Genomic DNA, 21,331 nt, shown 5'->3' with positions numbered 1-21,331 from the left:
ATACTTCAGGTCAAGACTAAAAAACTAAAAGGATGGCACCAAGGATCAGATTCTACACCATTTAGACAGCATCTGGTTTGAAAGGGGAGTTACAGATGTTATGCACATCAAAGAAATCCTAACTAAAAAGTGGTTGTGAACATTAGCACTTTTACGATGCTCGCAATGCTATACATAAATCACGGCAGTTTCAATGGCAATCTAAACCTGGAGGAGGGACGGCAGCTGAAGGGATGATGGTGCTTAAATACGTCCTCATTCAGCTGGAAGTGTTGGGTTTCTCAACAACTGATCATGTCACATACAGTCGAGGAATAGTGAAATGTAACACAACAGGTCGCTTTTATCCATCGTTTATTCCTTGTTTAAAATATTATTACAATACACGGATGACAGAGAAATCTACACAAATATATATCCACCACCAATACGGTCAGGATCAGAGGTTTACCTTTAACTGGACCATCCATCCTAAAAAGGTATTTTGCACTCTCAGTGTAGATTCTGCAGAATTTATTTTTAATAACCATTATTGAACTTTTCCTGCTTCAAAACAAAGCACAATAATTTCCATATAGACTGCATCAGAATCAACATAGCAACATATTCCTGATCCAAGATATTAACGGCATTCTATCAAGGTAAAAAAGTCTATTGTAGCTTGTATATCAGACCCTGTACTGTAGCAAATGATTGCCCCAGAGGGGGTGTGGGGTGTAGCTGGGGTCTATCTTTTGACTGACGTCTGGGGGACGCAAGGTGTCAAGGGGGACTTTGGTAAATGGCAGCATGTGGCAAGGTCGCCTCTCCATTTGTCTGCCAGTGGGAGGGCAAAGGGCCGCTGTGTAGTGGGACTATAGCTCTGTGACTGCCTGACAACCTCCTGCGGCCCTGCAAGCAATGAGGGCCCTCCATCTTGTGTCAGTGTGGTGATGTCTAGGACTGGCGTGGTGCAGAGCAAAGTGCTCTCCCCTCCCTTTCAGTGCCTCTCTCCACCTCCCGGAAGCATCCATCACAGCGTTCCCCAGTGGGGCGTGGGTAACGGATCGACTTTCCTCCGGAGCGCTAATCAATCCGACTCTCGCTACCTCTCCCTGGGAACATTTATGGCCTGCCATAAAGCAGGCCTTTGGGGCATTACGGCACCCAGTAATCCTGCTAAGTGAGCAATATTTCCCCTCTCTGGGGCTGCAGTTAGGCGGGTTGGGCCATAAATAGCAGAGTTAATCTGTGGCCGTGACTTCTCGGCCAACCCTTAGTAGTCACAACCCCACTCGGGCCAAGTGAGAGCCACCAGGCGGCCAAGGTAAAACAACTCGTGAGACGAAACGATAAGGTGGCCTTCGCCAGTGAAGTCGCCGCTGGATCGCTGCTCTTCCCTCGTTTCCCCACCTCTCTGTAGTCTTTCCTCGTGGAAAGAGTCACTGAGGGAGCAAGCATCTATCATGGAGGATACAAGGCTCAGTTGGAATAGTTCTCTCTATTAGCCAGCAAGTTCATAAAGTATCTATGAAGACAACAGTCTGTCACTGTGCAGTCCAAACACCATTCGTTACAGAGCCTGGAGTTCACAAGAAGCTGCCAATAACAGAACGGATTAACATAAAGCAGATGACAGAGGAGCTAGACTAGGCACAGGAGATAGGAACAAAAGCTTGCTGATCAAATGACTTTAATTTGAACACACAGTTATAATAGCTCAATGAGATGTGAAGTGAGAACCGATGATTAAAAAACCCAACATGAATGTAAAAGAATGAGCCACAGAGGGGAAACACTAAAGCCAAGAATGTGGCTGTATTTTTTTCAGACTTCCTGCCAAGGTCAGCGAGTTCTCCTCAAAGGGGAGCCACTTCACGATTTTATGCCCAGCTGAGTTAAAACAGATACGTCGATGTGCTAGTATTTTGTCAGAACATCTTAAAACGGGTCGTTTTCTCTCAGGGCACCAGTGGGAGTTCCGCACAGTGAAACGTAGACGATAGAATGCAAAGCTAGCCTTAGGTTGCGCGTTGCCAGAGGGCTACAGCAACCACCTCCCCTTCACCAATAACTGCTGCTGCTGCTCGGGTTGATCCCATTTTATTTTATTCCACCCATCATGCATCAAAATGTCTCCCTGAGGTACCTCGGCTTTGAGCAGAGGCCTCCATCTCTTTTTTTTTTTTTGCTGGAAGGCCAAGTCTCTCCATCACACCAGGGGTGCAGGAGTCAAGGTCTTCAAACCCCGGCCCTCAGCAGCCCTGCTCAGCTCAGCCAAAAACCCCCCCAGGCTGCCTGCTTGTCAGTCATAAAAGCATGCTGACGTTTTTAGTCTTTGGTTCAGGTCAGAAACCTAACATTGTTTTCCCATTCGGAGCTCGGCAGAAACATGACAGGTGTCCATGGAAACAACATTTGTGCAGATGCTTCCTGTTCTTTGAAGATTTCAGAGTTTGTTTTTTTCTAACCGTGGACGGTCAGTTTTCACCGTGCTGCCATACCCTCTTGGGCAGAAAGGGGAGGACAGTGCACGGTTTCATCGAATGGTGATGGAACAGGACAAGTGATGGGTATTTCCAAGAATATACTTTTCTAATTATCATATTTAACATCAAGCTCAAGCAGAGCTATAATGTATTAGATGAAATAATTAATGGTTATTAAGTCAATGATGAACAATAAGACAATATACAATCGAATTCAATACATAAAGTAGGGCAACGGCTTTAATGAATACACAAGTCAAATATTAAGTCAAAAAACCTAAGGCAACTTCACCTTTTTGAGAAGCGTGATATGAAAATAATCACACCTCACATACTTCACTTCAAACAGTGAACACATGGAACACAGGATCATTAATTATACATTCAAAATAATTTAAGAATGCCTTTCACTTTTAATACCATCTTTCATCACTTCTTATTTCTCCAGGAAATCCAACTTCTGCCTTGTCAAACTGGGATACCATGGAGCGCGAGGCATAGACTCTGAAAGACTCAGACATGTTCTTTGATTACTCCATTTGCTGTTCTTCATCTTATCTGCATGTCATATTTATAGTAGCAGCTAGCACACAGCCATTTGTGGTTAACCTCTGCTGATGAATCTTGTCAAAAGTAGTGTTCTTCTCTCTCCGCCCTCCTCTTTGAAGCAGTCTACGGAGGCCTCCTCTCTGTTGGAGACCTGGGCACCATCCAAGAGGGCTCTGTCAGAGATCTGTGTAGCCTGGCTCCAGCTTAGTGAGTTTCTGGGGGGGGGGGGGACTGTTACTTCATGATATTGAAGTAACAGTCGCTGCTGTTGGACCTGGCCAAGGCTGAGTAATGCTCTGGGGCTCCCAAATCATTTCCACTTGGAGCAGGAATGCACCCTTGCTACAGTTGTATTTGGACGGTCTGAACGGCTGACAACAATCCCCCTCATCATCCAGATGTAAAGGAGCGCCCCCATCAGACAGAGGCTTCTCTTGCTCTTTGTGTTCATGACCAATAAAAGCTCAACAACTGATGTCATCAACAACCATGGATACAAGGGGGCTGCACTGTAGCTGAAACAGATGATTGGACTGTTCCCATGAAGGGAAGTAACCTGTGATCCACTCCGACCCTGTGAGCAGGAATTCCAACTCCCTCACAGCTAAAAGAGGAATACGGAGCATTAACTTTGTACAGGGGACTATGTCACAGAGAGGGAATTGGAAAGAAGGGGGGGGGGAGAGGGACGGTATTCTTAGCAGTGACAGTGCTACTGCACTCATAAAACCTTTGCTTTATCTCTCTCAACAATCAGTCTAATTATGTTCATTGGAGGAGTCCAATTAATCCTCCATTGTCAGCCGGTGGCTAAGTGTTTCTCTACCCCGCACGCTGCCACACACAGGCAGAGAGGAATCTGCAATTAACACTACCCAAATTTATTTAGCACCACTTGCCTCAGCTTCTGACTCCTTCCAATTATGCTTAATCAATCGCACCAGGAGGTGGCGGGGGAGCGGGGCATTGGGGAGGTCACTGTCATTCGCTGCAACAAACCCCTCTGCGCCGCCCAAAGGCCAGACATGTCAGCGAGGTTGTCATGTGGCAAGACATGCAAGTGTTTCTTGCTGAATAGCTAACTAATTCCCCCACCTGGCCCTGCCTGTGGTGCCTCCTCTTGCTCCATTGTTGGTGTTAATTGAAAAACTTGCGTACCAGACTAAAGGTGGCAGTACTTGTCTTTCAAAGCCCTCTGGACAAACAGCAGGACCTGGCCTGCGCACTTCTCTTGTCTCCACGTTGCTAATTAAATGACCACAGAATAACTGAACTATTAGGAATGCAGCCTGTCACCATTGTCCGACTGATGAAAGAAGTCCTGTCTATTCTATCAAATAAGCTATTGCTGGCTGCTCCAAGTGTATAGAGGATACTCCACACAGTCAGACGACATTTAATTAACAAAAGTATTGAAAAGAGCTGCAGCGCTCGCCAAAGCAAAAACCCTCTCTTCAGCAGGGGGAGGAGAACTGCGGACCCAGACTGAGGATATTGTCGAGCGGTGGAAAGAGCACTTTGAGGGACTCCTGAACCCAACCAACACAGCCTCTATGGAGGAGTCAGAGTTTGAAGACACAAGGAAGACTCAATCCTATCCCTGGCAGAAGTCGCTGATCTGATGTGGATGAGATTTGCCCGTAAATGTTGAAGGCTGTGGACATTTCTGAGCCGCCTTGTCTAACACACCTCTTTAGTGTAGCGTGGAGGTAGGGGGCCTTAGCTGTGGAGTGGCAGACAGTGGGTGGTTCCCATGTTTGAAAAGGGGGGCCGGAGGGTGTCCTCCAATTATTGAGATATCACACAGCACAAGCCTCCCTGGGAAAGTTTATTCTGGGGTGCTGGAATTGTCAAACCTCCGATCCAGGAGGAGCTATGTGGATTTCGTCCTGGCCGTGAAACAGTGGGGTCCAGCTCTACCCTTGCAGGGATGTTGGTGGGGTCATGGGAATTTGCCAATCTAGTCAACATGTGTTTTGTGGACTTTTAGAAGGCCGTGTCCCCCGGGGAGTCCTGCGGGAATATGGGGTACCAGGGTCGTTGATACGAGAGCTGCGTATGTACATTCAGCACAAAGTCAAACGTGTTTCCAGTGTGTCTGTCTCCACCAGGGTCGTCCCTCGTCACTGATTCTGTTTGTGATTTTCATGGAGAGGATCCCAAGATACACCATGTGCTCTACGTGGAGACAGTGGCTAAACATACATTTCTCTTTGCATCACTTACATTAAAAGTTCTGACAGTTTCAACTTTTAACCTAAATACTGTGTATTTTGCAGGAAATATACACACAATATTACCCAGAAAAATGACACTTTAATTAAAGCAATAATGTTGTATTGCAATTAACTATGACCCATTGTTTTGTACTACAGCCTCAAAATGACCCACGTTGAACTATCTAAAATGTAGTTTTTATTGCATGTGACTGTTATCCTGCTTTGTAGATGCATGACATGTGCTTCTGCATGTTTGCAGAATACGGGCTGATACATACAGTAGTATGCTTGTGTCTCACATGCAGGTTTGCCTCCCTCAAGATAGCCTTTTGTACCAGCGCTGTAAAACCAAAGCCCCAGAGTGGGCACAGACACTGGGACGGTAAGCCCACTGACTGGAATAACCATGTTACAAACCCGCCGTAAAACGCCACTAATATTTAATGCCTTGCTGTCAGGTCTGAAGGGCACAGCACATGGAGGGACTGTGCAGCCAAGTGTGTGTCCCTCTGCAAGGCTCACTGCATCTGTGAGCGGAAGAAAATCTAAAAAAGGGTGCGTTTGTGTGTGTGTGTGTGTGTGTGTGTGTGTTTGTGTGTGTGTGCTTCTAGCTGACCAAAAAAGAAAAACAATCTTGATTTGCCTTTGACTTTTTTTTAGCTCACAGCATTAATATTTGCACTGATCCGTGTCAGCTGCAGACACTCTAATACTTCCTCACCACAGAACAGCCGGTGGCAAGTCCCGTACTAAACCACGGGGTGTATCAGGTGATGGAGGCATCACTGGACCTGATAACATCGCAATGTCTCTGGCAGGATCAGGTTGAAGAGGCGCCTATTGGGTGAGGCCAGGCTAATGGCAGCGGATATCTGATCATGGCCTGTCACTGTAAAAACCCTGCGCTTGTGTAATCCTTTGATAATAGACACATTTAGAACCAAGGACGCTGGTGAAACTGTCAACATGCCAGCCATTGTGAATCTAATGAAAATCAATGTCAGAGGTGACATGTGTGTGCATGCAGTGTCTTGTGCTTCTGTGTGTATGCATGTGTGTTAGATATTTACGATGTGTATCTGTGTGTGTGTGTGTGTGTGCAGCCACATATTTGTATGTGTATCTGCATTTGTGAACTCATGTAGGTCTGTGTGTCAGTGCATTATGTGTGTGCAAGTCAAATGAAGATGTTAGGGCATGTGTGTCTACGGGTGTTGTGGGGGTCTGGCTCTAAAAATAGCATTCCCCTCTTGACCCAAGTGCCAGGCTGTGGTAATTCTCCAGTGTAGCGTATTACTTTCACACCGACAGCAGTTTAAGTCCGGAGCCCCGCACACTGGCGCAGTCCAAACACAGGCACCTTGGGATGCCGTCCACTTAAAACAAGCAGTCGAAGCGCATTAACATTTCAAGATATTATTTCAAAAGGTGGGGGAAATTGCTGCTGAATATTTCATGTGCTCCAGTATGAGTCCTATGTATCCCTCTGTGGCTGCAGCAGTGGCGGAGGTCGGGGTTTTGGCGGTTTGGGGGGTTCCGGCGAAGACTAGACCTGTGGGAGCCGACCTGGGCATTTGAAGAGAGTCTGGTGATACGGTCCTGTGCTACATCAGTGTCAGAGGGGACTCCGCTTTAAAGAGCAATTATACTACCATTACCGGCTCATTAATTAAACTGAGAGCGACCAGAGTAATTCACCCTTGTGACCACGCAGAACGTGCTCACAGCTCGCTGCACCACTCAGATATCATCAGATCAGTATTGCAACGACGCACTGCTAATTGGTGATGTTGTTATGTCTGTGGCTCAGTGTCACAGCTCACGTCTAGCCTTTGACTTCAATCACATGCCACACCTTCCAATTAGTCCCTGATGTTTCCCACTGTGTGCTATCTAATTAAGGGAAAATACTTAAAAGTCATTTCTAAAGACTCTTTACAGTCATTTGGTTCCGAGTCATTTGGTTCTGTTGGAACCGAACAGAAGTTTATTTTAAAATGAATAATCTGGCCTCGGTGAAATATGGACATCTGCGCCTACACACATTAAATAAAAACTATCTTACACAAACTGGATCGTTACAATATATTAGAGATGCCTTATAATAAGTTGTATAATACTAATTGTGCTCCCCTATACTGTGAACATGTGACTTCAGTCTGAACATACGCGGTGCTTCACACCCATATGTTCGGAGAGTTCTACCCCTCGGGCCATCTCCTTCCCTCAGGGCTGGTGATATGAGCCCTGACCCTCTCCCCTCCAAGAGGTCAACGACAAGAACCCTCCCAATCTGGATCCAGCTCCCCTGCGACTTCTAGGAGGCGTGTCCCAGTCTGCCAGTTCAACCCTCCGCCTCGGGGTGTACATGCTCTATTGTGCAAAAGCAATCACCCCCCCCCCCCCCCCCCCCTTCTTTGTTTTGCAAATGGCCTATCCCACATCATTTTACATACACACTCAAACCACTGAGCTCTGGGGACTGTCCAGGAAGTAATTGTGGCTTTTGTGCGTGTGGTCCCCCCTCCCTCTTCCTCAAAAGGAGCCGCGCCCCCTTGTCAGCTGTCATCATATAACTGCCCGCAGACCCAGGGGCCTAATGACAGGATCTATAGTACATGAAAACACAATTATAGCCCTTGGTTCAATTGCTACTGTGTGAATGGCCTTTAAAACAGGAAAGAAGGAACCAAACACATGCTGCCCGCTGGAAGGCATACAAGTCTGAACAATATCCCCTAAATCACCACCCATTGAAACACACACAGCTGAACATTTTAAATATATCTTGTTTAAGCGGCTGTCCTTATATTGGTTACTATGGGTTACTATGGGTATATTGGTTATCCATACTGGATATGGATAAATCTGACCTTGTGCAGCAGCGCTACTTGCTGTTTTAATGAGCTAATATGAGTGATGGCGCTGGCATACACAACCCACACATGAGCCTTGGTGTTCCGGTGTTATTTCATTATCTCTGACGATGTTTTCATGGCAATATTTGAAGCCACATTAAGCATCCATTACAAGACGCTGCAGGAAACATGTTGATGGAACCTGCAGAAGATCCACCGCCTGGGTTCAATATTGCAAACCCAGACGTACTTTACATCAGGCAGTCAAAATGGCAGGAGAGGCGAGGCCTCCCACCATCTTTTCCAAATGGGAACAGTGACCCCCAATGGACAATGTGATGCAATCAAGCAAAGGGTTAAATCATCCACCAGCCCCTCATGCATGTGGGTGCAATAACTCTCTACTACAGCAGGGGTCAGTGTTGTATCACAGCAGAACTGAACAGCGAGAAAGAGAAGGAAAGCTGTGGCTGCAAAGATCACATCTGTCTCAGTGACACCACTAATCCCATTTAAGCCGTCTGAGTTAATGTCCAGCTTTGCTAGTCGCCAACCGATCCCCCCCCCCCCCCCCCCCACACCCCCCAGGCACAGGGCTATGAAAACAGGGGCAGGGGGCCTCGGCAGATCCCATTAATGTAGTGACCCTAGTGGGCTGAAGTTGCAAAGATGGCACTTTGACACTTAAACGTTCAGACGCCGCCAAGTAGGCAAGCATTTCATCACAGCCACTTATACAGACACATACACACAATAATCTACACACACAAATAAGAACACACACGCACACTGAGGAGAACACACGTAACATACAAACAAGAGGCACACATTGAAGACACATGCGACAACACATTCTGCCAAGTGGCAATTAAATGGAATCTAATCAAACAGGTGCTAATTCAAGCGCTTATTAAAACAAATGTGATACAGCTGTGACAAGGAGAGAAAGAGAGATTTGTAGATGACGGTGGAGAACAACACAAGTGGAGGGTAGCAGCCTACATGTACCGCACAAACCTGTCAGGATACAGCCATGGCCTCTCTGTTGTCTTTCCCCCTCTTAGGCTTGTCAAAACACACAGGCCCCCAAACAAAAGACCTCGTGCAAGTACAGGAGGCTTCTCTTTTCAGAGGGCTCAGGACCGCCACCCACTTCCATCGTACCGAACAAAAACCAGATCCCTCCGTCCGTAAAGCCTCCCGTGTAATACAGTACCGCGCAGCAGACGGCTGCCAGCCTCCGGATAAAGAGGTAGCCAGGGAACCTGACCCTCGACAGTGCTGCGTTACAGTCCTGCGTCTAGGGTTTAACTAATACCTGATTTTCAAGGCCGATAGTATTATTTTGTACTACGGCTACGGCTTTTTTTAAGAATTCCGTGTGTTCCCTGTCCTTGAAAATTCTTGATAATCACAGAAACAGCTGAGACACGACTAACACATTAAACTCACAGAAAACAAATTGTGACTCACCATGTGTTGCGTGCTTTGATAAAACACTGCGGCCAATTGTTTCTGAATTATTCCCATTTCAGTCGGTGAACACAGCTCATGAAAGCTTTCACATCTGCAGACACCTGCTGCCCCCTTTGCTGTTTCCAGGGAATCTTTTTCTGGTACACAGGAAGTGCTACCATTTGTTGAAAGCAATTTTGATGCAGGAAGACCTTTGTGATTTGCTTGTTTGATGAAAGCGCTCCACAATAAATCGGACCTCACCTGAGCTCAACCTATGACACTCTACTTAGCCGAAAGCTTTCGCAGGGAGGAATATAACTCCACCCGAGATCTCCCGGAGCACACTTTTCTGAACGTCTCCCTGACCATTACTGTAATAAATAAACCACGATGATGCTGTAAATCATAAAGCACGGAGTGTAATAAAGTGTCTCTCCCTTCTGTCTGTTCTAGTTAAACATCTACTAGGGGCAATGCATCTGTTGCTATAGCTGCAGATTCTCCAGTAGATGCAAAGACAGAAAATGATGTAGCCGGGGAGGTCCCACTTTAATAAATGAAATAGAAAAAGAAAGTAATAACAACTAGACAGCTAGCAAAGCGCAGATAAAGGATGTCCTGGCAAATGTATTACAGCAAACACTTGCCCCCCCCGAGTCCAAAACGACTGCACTGAAAAACAAATCTGCACCTCAGAAAGCACACATCCAGGAGGAGTTCCTCCTGGCCTCTGCTACCCAGTCCAATCCCAGCATGCACTAGCCTCAACTCCAACAGAGCGCGACTTTAGATCCCTGGTCATTTAATGTTGCCAGACCTAACTGTCCCCAGAGTGGTTGCTCTGAAGTAGCCCTGCTGTATCTCAATGGCTGTGGCTTGTTAAAAGTGATGGGACGTGTGTTTATGTGCGCGTGTGGACCTACAGTACAGCAACTCGGTCAAGAACCTTACATGGCCTGACATTAATCACTGTGCACTGTCCCATGCAATATTCACCTGGCTAAGCACAGCAGGCGCAGAGGGTGTCTGGCTTTGTCATTGGCTTCCCTTTAGTTCTATTTCGGTCTCTGTCTCTGCGGTCTTTCTGCCTCTCTCTCTCTCCTCGTCTAAGGGGTTGGGAGGCTGTAGCCGTTGGGAGTGGAGGGGGTTATGGATCTTGAGGAGAAATCCTGAGAGGGCTTAATTCTTTCCTGGAGGTAGGATTTATCTAACTGACAAAGTCATTTGACCAGTCTTCCCATTGAATTCTGGTCTGTTGAGATTTCTCCTGTGGGTCCCATCTATCACAGCGGCATTTACGTCGTAGCGTGTCAAACGTATCTATGAGGCATCAGTTTTCCAATCCATTTTGACAGACCAGTCACAATATCCTCTGCGTTAACCATCTCTCACTATCTGGGGCCAGTTCAGATTGGAACCCGGTTCAACTCCAGACCGTCCCCTGGGACTGGAGCAGCACAGATGAATTCCTTCTACGCTCTCTCCCCCCACCTCTATTTCAAACACCGTTGGGACTGTTCCCTCATTCTTTCCCAGCCTTCCCCTCGGCATCCCGGGCAAAGTCAACACCACCAGCCTCAGAGGAAAACCCCATCATCACACTAAATCCACTGTGTTCAGGTCGTCTGCATTTAGGAAGCTTGAAAACACACAGAGAGGAAGGTACGTGTGTAAACACGTATTCATGTAGGAAAAAGTATTTTCACCTTTTTACCAACAAAACTGAATTGTGACAGTCTCAACCCCAGTTTAATTAGCATAATTCATTTTTGCAATTATTTACTTATCATCTATAGGAAGTAGTTACCTTCGATGGACTAACTTACCGTGATCAATATCAGTGACTCAAAGAATACTTCACTTTGATTCTCCAACAACTACTTAACAAAAGCAGCTGTGTGAACTTTTAAGTGCTTAACAATTTGAGCAAGCAGTTTTACAACACATTACATACATTAGTCACTGTCTGATCACTGATCTAATTAGCTGGCTTTATTATTCTCTACATTTATGACATGCCCATGCTACTATATTATATGTTATGCTGGAGTGCCATCAAATGTTCTTGTAATTCCTAATGCAGCAATTGAAGTTAATTAAGTCATAAATTACTCATTTTAAACTCCTAATTTGCAGTATCACTGTATATTTACATTGATTCAAGCCCATTTCATTTAAAAGGTGGCCTCTTAATAGAGTCACGATTCACACAGGCTTGGTTGAACTGCAGTAGATAAACAAGGATTCATATGTATCTCTGTCCAACACAGGCACATGCATGTTGGTCTTTGATGAGGAAGAGACACACTGCCGTTTGATCATGCATGCATGTCGATGTTACATGCAGCTCGTTAATTGATCTGTCAGGGTCTATTACAAGTCACGCTCCTCCACTCATCTCCGTCTCTCTGCTCTGCACACACGTGCGCACACTCTCACATGTCATGTGCCTGCAGACACCTCAGCAGCGTACCTCATTATCTACTCATCTAATAATGCTCTTTGTTAAATTGCAGTGTTAACCGGAGTAACAGGAGTAAAGGCCCTTTCTATCATGTTACCACTAACAAGCTTTTTTTTTCGACTCTATAATTACATCAAGGGTGTCACATTTTAGGGCTGATCTCATTACAAGTGCAACACTAGACGCTGTTTAAGTTCCTCAATCAACCACAACATTATAAGCAGATAATGGTTCAGTGAAATAAATGTGGTCGTTCTCGGAGAATAAGGGGAACAAATATTACCTTGAATGGAGGAGGGAAAAAAAGCTATGTGCAAAGCACATTTAAGTTACAGTATATGACATTTGTTTTATTAAAGTGAGTCAACAACAGTGCAGCTCAATCCACTTGCCCAGATTGACTCGGGGTGAAAGGGTTCACCTTGATCTCCAGCCAAATGGGCTGGGAGCTGGTTAGCCGGCGGAGTTATTGTCTCCTGAGCCGAGCTGCTGCCGCTCAGGGTCGCGGCTCCCCAGATAACAACCACCTCGCCGTTATCAGTCATCCTGATCCCTCGCTGTTACCGCTGCCACGCTGCCAATGGGCGGCAGTACTCTCTATCGCAGCTTTCCGGCTGCCCCTGAACTATGCTCCAGTGCACTGTTAATGCCCCAGCTAATCTGATCTGTCTCCGGCTGGCTTACCGCTTATACACATACCTAGATATGACAGGACAGGGGCATGCAGGACGCTTGATACCCACCTGCTTGAACGATAGTAAGGCAATAGTGTCCAGAGATGTTTCCCTACATCACATTGCTAGTGGGGAGTGTGTACAGCACAGGGTGAGCCACTAATGGACGGGGATGGTGATGTGTACGTGTAGCTATCAGTGTGTTGCTTGAGCGAGTCAGCATTATGTGTTATTCATGACTCCCTTTTGAAACATATTGAAGGTCATAATCGTGTAAATGCTTCCTGCAAGCTGCGTTTCTAGTAGCTTACAGCAGGGAATGAGAGGACAATTGCAGGTCATACAAGTGTGTTGGTTTATGGAGATTATTATGAACTACAATGTCAATGACAAAAGGGTGATTCTTATCAAGTGTTCTTGTGTTGATAATGCTTTGCTCTACACAGGTGTGTGTCTGTTTTGTGCCGTCTTTGGCTGAGTAAGGGAGCAAACTGACTGTGCTTTTAATGGTTCTATGAACAGTAGCCCAAGAGGTGAGCTGATAACGACTGTGTGAACTGTCACTTGGGGCAGCATTTCACTACTGGGTCCATACAATCTAAATTCACAGTCATCACTTATTATTATTATTATTATTATTATTATGACTACCAACTAACAGCAGGGCAAATAAAGCAAACGCACATGAACCATGGATGCATTATTGACAAGGCAGACTGGATGCTACAGTGACTTTCTATCGCCTCCGGTGGTACAAGCGGTAGCCTATATTTGACAGTATATTCGACCGTGGCTAGCCAGTTAGCGTGACGTATTTGACTCTTCACATTCTGATGATAATGTTCATGTTTAAATGTTTTAAACTAAACGTCAACATGTCTGGATGTTACACATTGCACCTTTAAGGGCCTATTAACCCATTGAAAAGAATTGCTTATTTCAGTTGACTGACACACACACACACACACGATGCTCGACCATTCCTGAGGTCCTGTGAGCCTTGCAATTAGAACAAGTGCCCCCCCCCCCGCCCCACCACACTGCCTCTCTGTGACACACTCCGCTCTGACACTGCAGCTCCTGTCCTCCGGCGTGCTTCTGGCTCGAGGGTGCCAGCACATCACCGCGCCTGTGGGTCTTAGTGTGTGACATACACTAGGGAACCCTCTGACTTGAGAGACAGAAAAGAGATATGGATGGGGAAAACTAAGCTGGACACGAAGAGGGCAGCCTGAAGGACAGAGTAGTAACGCTCCAAGTGCAGCTGATCATTGTGGCGGAGACTCAAAGTATACGTCCCCATCAGTGTATTCCATCTATTTCATCTGCCATAAACGCCTGTTTTGAAGCTCAGATGGCTGCTCTGTGTTGCCCTTTTCCCACAGTTACAACAAAAGTGTTTATTTACGTCTGCACATCCATCTGTTTAGTGTTTGTTGGATAAAATGATCTATAGTTTGTCCTCTTGGATGTAAGTAAGAGTAAATGTTTACATGGGATTGTTAAATGAACTGTGAATATAAACCACATGACAGAGTCTGGCGGCGCTATTGCCAAGGACGTTTTCTGTGGCAGATGAAATCCACAAAGGGCTCCTCGTGGAAGCGAGTGTGTTTTATATGGGATTCCATCCATCAAAGACACTTAGAGCGCATGAAGACATCACAGGCGTTGAGGATGAAGTAAGAATAGATAACTATTTATTACTCGCTCTATCATTCTCTCCTAAGCTGGTATCAAGCACTCAAAACAGTTTCCTCTCCAGAGTCACAACAATACTTGTGTTACTGCTGCTGTGATCTGCTGCTCTGGAAAACAGCTGGCTAACAATTCTTTGATGTGCACTTGACCCAGAGAGATTGGACTCAGCAACAATTCATTTATCGACACCTGATAGATTTATTGTCTGTATTTGTAAGGATATATAAGTGAGAATGAAATCAATCAAATTCTTCACACACTCCTACAAAAGGTTTTCACGGGGCAGGTTTTGTAAGACACTCAGCAACACATGCACACATTCCTATTTAGAAACAATTGATATTGCATATTAAATCATATCACAAAAGGTGTGGTGATCAAACACCTTTTATACTTCTAACTAAAGCAGAGAGGATCTATTCGAAGGTGTGGATCAACCGTTTCATTTTTAATAATGTTATCTATAATGAATTAGTCATGCAACATGATCATGTGCCGAGTCTTATCTGCGCTGTGATTATGACTGAATTTGGGTGTTGCTGTTTCCCAAAGCATAATTGTTAACACTGGAAACAGTGAAAGTGTAGCTGGGAATTGGGCGTTCTAGTTATGCATCAAAGGCACGCTGAAGGTTTCAGCATGCTGAGAACTAAAGCCTGCGCAGGTTAAAAGATGTCTTAGCTACTCACACAGTGATACAGTCAAACATTGCTTGAGCTGGACACAGATTTAAAAAAGAAGGGATTGGAAAGTTTAGAAATGAAGTAAGAGCAACAGGGCCTATGTATAAATCAGTCCATCTGGCAAGGGAGATCAAAAAAGCACGGCAAGGGATGTACTTCCAGCGGCAGCTGAAGGAGTTCAACCTGCCAAAGTCAATGAGAGTCCATCCTCACCTCCTCCATCAGAGTCTGGTACGCACGCAGCTGCCTCAACCAAGAACAAGGGCAGCCTGCAGCGTGATTGGCTGCAATCTGCCGTCCTTTGAGGACCTGTATGCCTCCAGGACCCTGAGACCCCTGTTACCTCATCACTTCCACTGTGAGAAAATAAACATCTTGTTATGCATTCCTTAAAAATGTAATATAATATAATATTTGTAGTTTGGCTGATGGCAGTGAAAAAAAAACCTAAATCTTCAGGGAGGTGCATTTGTTGATGTACCTCCAGATATTACTTCAAATTGCTTTAAGGAAGAACAAGCAAAACGGCAAATAAATAGACGTAAGATGGAGCTATTCAATATGCAGTAATATCACTTGGGAAGCAAAAAATACTGCTTATTTTACGACCAAAGATCAAACATTTTATATGAAATATTAAACTTTCTTACCCCCGATTCTTTACTTCCCCATTATATATTCCAGGGACAAAAAAGTATCCGACTGCTGATGGGTGGAAACATTAAAAAACATAGTTTCAGCTTTAGTCTTCCTGTGGGTTTTGAGCCGGTTTCGTGATCTCTCTACTATATTAATGTCCTTGGGAATATGTGCAGTAAATCTTCAGATGAAGTTACTGCAAAATATGAAATTCAGCACAGCTGAAGTTACAAGGTTGTCACATGACAGCAGCAGTTTGGAAATATTACGGAGTTATTATCCGAACTAGAATGTAGATCTGGTTCAGTAATTGCAGCCCATTGCACTTAAACTCTGGATAAGAGCATCAGCTAAATACATAATCTTTCACTGTCTCTTAGCAACCTAAATATCACAGCCAAACTCATTTTCAGCCATGTTAACTTCCTCAGGAAATCTTATCTCAGAGAGATATTTTTATCTGTGGAGGAGGCCTCCGGGCTACACAGCCTCATTATTTAGTTTGGCTTCCTGACTACATTTCCCCTCTTATCCTCAGCAGCACTATGGTAGCGCTTGGCCTCAGACAGGAGCATGAAAAAAAACATCCGCCCATTTAAACAAACTGTTAACACATCGATGGGCTATCTCGCTGGGACAGACTCCGAGTCTGTGGGCTCAGCAGTGTGCTTGAAGCCGGGGATGTTGGCAGCCCTCTCTCCGCATTAACAAACAGAAAAGTCGTGAAGAAAAACAAGAATGGGATCGCGAGCTAAATCCACCTGAAGGCAGCTTACCAGCAACTTCTTTATGAAGCCATGTTTGGTAGCATCGGGGCTCATCAGTGAATACAAGTCACATACAGTGTGTCGCGCTTCATATCCGACTGTGGCCTCAACCCTGTATTAGCTGGTCTGTTGTTGCTGTGCCAATAGTTTTAGACAAGTACAAGCCATCCACCTTGTATCAACAAGTGATTACATGCTGACGCCTAACCCTATGCCAACGCTACATGAATGCTAGATAACGTTACTACCAAACTTTTATTTATTTCCCTGGAGTCAACGAGCACAAGCAGACAAACGTTGTAACGTTTACCCAACTGCAAACTGCACTCATTAAATCCATTCTCTTCTCTATAACCGTGGTGGTTATGCCAAAGCCAGCCGGTAATATGCCCGTTTGGAGATGAATGCCTCTGCTAAGTGTCATCCATGTTGCAGCCAGTAGTCTACTACTGCGCCACTTGGGTGTGTGTTTTCCCCCCCGTGAGTAAATGTCCCTGATGTAAGACTTGATACTAACTTACAACACTAATAACGTTACCGCCTGCAAAATGCATCCGCTAATTAAATCCATGCTCTCCTCTATAACTTTATGATCTGCAAAGTGACCAGTAAGAGTTGTTTGCCAAGTAAACGTAGTACTACAATGTTTTCCTGTGAAGTAGAGCTACACAGTAAGTAGTATAGGCTATACGGCTGAGTTGTAGTAAAGTGCTTTGGGGGTCTTTTGTAAGTTATTTCAGGGTACAATGACTAAGAATAGTAACATCATTCAATATATTTCATATCATCAAACATCTTAATAAATCAATAGCTGTTTTTGACCCTTTTAGTTCAAGGGTCAGATGACTGTTGGCCTTCTGCGCCTGGGGCCTTGAACTAAAAGGGGACAGTATGGCGTCAACACACACAGGCCAAGCGTTCTGACCGGGCACTGCATTAGTCACTACTGATGCAGAACATCAAGTCACTTTAGACAGCAGCAAGCAGACGGAAGCGCTCAACGTCACCACCAACCACAGTGTGAGAGACGTGATAACCAATTCCTAAAAGCTGCCGCTGACAAAGAAAATTCAAAGAAAAAAAAGATTCTGCCAATAACCTGGACTTCCTAAGCGGGCAACGTCAGTAGTGTCAAAAGCTTCTATTTCAAAAACAATGAAAGAGATTAAAAAAAACAAAAAACATATCATTTTCAAAAATGATATGTCAATGTTTGCCAGCTCTGAATGGGCTTTAGAGACTGCTCACAAAAGGAGTATTTGAAGAAAATGACTTTCTCAAGTGTTGAAAACTGAGAAGGGTTTGATGGTGAACTGATAGAATGGACTGAAGTGTCGCTTGACAACCTCAGCACTGCGGTACAAAGTCCCTGCTGACACCAGAATAAGCAAAGTCACATTTGACACGAGCGTAAAGGCTCCGTTCACACCGTTCACCTCTTTTCTGAAGATTCACTGTCGAGCTTGTTCTGCTTAAAAAGGGAATGTGGACCAGCTGTTAGATGAATAGAAAGTATAGATTTGGAGGAAAGCCTGTCCTGGTCTTCATTAAAGAAAGATGGAAAGAGCAGCACTGCCAAATCACAACAAAGCAGTCAGACTTGCTCATCTGCCTTCATGGAAAAGCCACAGTCATACAATAAAGATGTCCTATATATATATACACGACACATGTTGCTGGAGTTTTTCCCTTCTCCGTGCACTTTGGAAGCAGGTGAAGTCGTGCCAGAAGATCCAACTCAGCTTCATGACAAAAGCCAGCACATCAGACATCTCTTTCATTTCGTCAGCAAGATATCCACAAACCAAAAAGTCCCTTTTGTAACCTAGGTTGAACTACTGTCAAGTGAGAATTTCTTAAATAAAAAAAAAAAAGGCTATGGGGTCAGACCCACTCACCATTTTGTTCTTCTTGGAGTAAGTCTTCTTCAGCAGCCTCTCGGTCATTCTCTCCTGCTCCCGCTGGGCGTGATGAAGGAAGCCATTCTCCAGGGCGTCCACCACCGGCTCGACGTTCTCCTCTTCCTCCTCCACTTCCTCATCTTCCTTTTTCTGCCGCTTCGCCACCTTTTTCTCCTTCCACCGCTCCTTCTTCTCCTGCGTCTTCACAACTCCGGCCTTCTTCTGCAGAGAGAAGACGAAAGCACATTAGAAATCGAGACACACAAAAAAATAATTTGTGGAAGATATATATATATATATGGATGGAGTGGTTGATCCATCCAGATATGGTCTTAAGAATGTTGTGTATCTTGATAAGAACAGTGATTCAAATTCACCAAGGCAGTGTCAGAGGATGCCATATAACCTGTTGCACACAGCCCTTACTTTCGTTTTCACAGGAATCCTGCACTCACACCCAGTGACACAGATACCAATCAATACCACACTGACAGAAGAGATTTACTGGTTTCATTGTCTCAAGCATTTCATTAAAAACCTTGAAATCATCAAAAGCGACACTTCACAGCGCTGCCTTTGAACGAGAGCCAAGCAGACAGATATGCAGATGGGCAGACAGAGGGGCGGGACGTGAATGTGTAGAAGAAGTGGAGGTAGGGTGTGTCGCAGCTGGCAAACAGTCAAGCGCGCGATCCCTTTCACTGCTGGCTTATACAAAGCAACACTCAGCCATAGAGCGGCGAGGCTCACTCCCACTCCTCTCTCTCTCTCTCTCTCTCTCTCTCTCTCTCTCTCTCTCTCTCTCTCTCTCTCTCTCTCTCTCTCTCTCTCTCATCATCATCTTTAATCCTGTCAACAGCAGAACAATGCCTTACTGGAGTCCATAATCACTTTATGGCTCATATATAATGAGCTTATGATATGAAGAGCTGCTTTAACACACAGTGGGGAAAATACAGTCACTCTACACTTACACTATGACCGAGCAATTCCCCCCTTTAACTACTCATTCCTCATGCTTCGGTTACTGCCTGTATGGGTGTTTGTTTATAGGAATTCAAAACATCATTTGTAACTGCCTGGTATCTTACTCAGTGGTTTTTCTTCGCCCCCTCCCCCAGTCACCTCCTGACCAGTATTTCACAGAGAGACTAAATTGCATCACGCTGCGTTGCGTGTGTGTCCTACCAATGCTAGTGTCTGGTGTTCGCTTCCCTATAGATGCTGTGATGCACTGAGATGGTTCAAGTCTGGCATTTCTTGTCAGTGTAGTGCACAGAAAACTAATATTTAACAACAAGAGAGCATGTTAGCATTCTACAAGTGCCCATAACACACCATGTGGCTGTATGCAGTGTTCCTGTCGCATTGGAGTTACAATGATCACCAGTTTCTCACTTGAAAACGCAGTTGCAGCCTAAAGGTCCTTCTTAAAGCTCCCGGTTATAAATATGATCCAAAAATAAGCAGCGATATGTCAAAGCAACCAAAGAGCTGTCGTTCAGTCTAATGTAAGTCAGCGATAAGCACATAGTATTTTAACACGCTCACCTGAAACTGCATTTTTTCATTCAAGGTTTAAAGTATACTAATCACAAATAGGCCTTTTGCGAGCAAACACTTAGTCGGCTGTAGAGATTTAGGACCACTACACATGACGAATGCTGGTGTCAGCCATCTATGAGCAGAGTTAAGACACCTAATCTAGCTAGCTGCGCTAAAAGTCCAACCAACTTCAATGCACACAACCAACAACCTGACACACAAGCCGTGCGGATCAGTTCCCAGAACATAACTACACCACATTAAAACCAGGCCACGACCTCGGCAGGAGAACGATAGAACAGCTGAATGTCAGTCCGACTGACTCTATTTGTGACTTTTCTTCCACTACGTTAAAGAACAGCGGCTAACATTGGTGATGCTACTTTATGAATGTTTAAAGTACGACTGGCAGGCCTTTAGCACACTGGCGGTGTGGGGAAAGTAAAGGACATGGCTAACAGGATATGATGAAGAGGCACACAAATTGACGCACATGCACGTCTGCCAGCCAGTGGAAAACACTGCTGTCAGCCAAGCAGCCTGCCTGCCTGCCTGCTTGTGCGTCTAGTGATTGAATTGTCTCCTCCTCCTGGGCTTCTGCTGCCTATTATTTCCAGATCTCATTAGGTCCGAGTGGAGCCGGTGCCTTGCTGCTGCTTGGTAAAGTCTGTCGGAGGAGATGACTGCGCGTCTGAACGGCAGAGGACGACACGCCGCTGCACGAAGCCGCGTGGAGTTCAAGGCCGAGGGCTGCTAGTTCACGTTTCGACATCTGTTCACAGCCAGCAGCACCCACGGCCACACTGCAGTCGGCTTAGGGCTCCGCATGAATAATCAAATCATTGGCTCCGAGGGTGGGGGTTAGCAGATGGCTCGCGCATTAGCCCCATAACTGCAAATGAATGACACCTTTCCGTGACAAAAGGTATAAAATAATAAACTGGCAATGGAAAGGAAGAAAGTTTCCATGAAAAAAAGCATTTTAGACCGGGTCTTAATCTTGAATTAAAGATCAAACATGTTTTAAATAACATAATTCTATACACTGACCGCTGCATGAAGCTCAGAATAGTGACACTGTAGCCCACGATGACAACAGTGACTCTAACAGTTTAGTTCAGCGTCCTCTGGGACGCCGTAACAAGAGGTCACCAGGCTGACCCAGCTCACGGGCCGACACCACTTTGACAGAGGGATTTAATGCCATCACGCTGACATCACACAGCAGCTCAAAGCTCTTCTCATCTCACAAGGCAACACATTAATTTCTCATGAGGGACCAGACGGTATTAGCAGGCCACTTGTCATGGAATTCATTACCTGGAGGGGCCATCTTTAAAGAGCTGCTACGAGGACAAAGCGGCTACAGCCTGACAAGAAAGGATGCGGAGACCAGGTGTTTTCC

The 21,331-nt window shown here is 45.2% G+C and overlaps 1 protein-coding gene across 6 annotated transcripts in view; it reads right to left on the bottom strand.

Annotated features, from left to right (window-relative positions):
• The window catches only part of fbrsl1 (fibrosin-like 1), a 250,529-nt gene that overhangs the window by 165,955 nt on the left and 63,243 nt on the right, over nt 1–21,331 (bottom strand). For all 6 annotated transcript variants that reach the window (XM_076104290.1, XM_076104286.1, XM_076104287.1 and 3 more), the window contains exon 2: nt 18,379–18,603. In XM_076104290.1, coding sequence (XP_075960405.1) covers nt 18,379–18,603 — 225 coding nt within the window. The remainder of the gene's footprint in view (nt 1–18,378; nt 18,604–21,331) is intronic.

The sequence above is a fragment of the Anarhichas minor genome, unplaced genomic scaffold (assembly GCF_050575085.1).
Source record: "Anarhichas minor isolate MPS153535 unplaced genomic scaffold, ASM5057508v1 ptg000030l, whole genome shotgun sequence".
Taxonomy (NCBI): Eukaryota; Metazoa; Chordata; class Actinopteri; order Perciformes; family Anarhichadidae; genus Anarhichas; species Anarhichas minor.
This window is presented reverse-complemented; position numbering and strand designations above follow the sequence as displayed.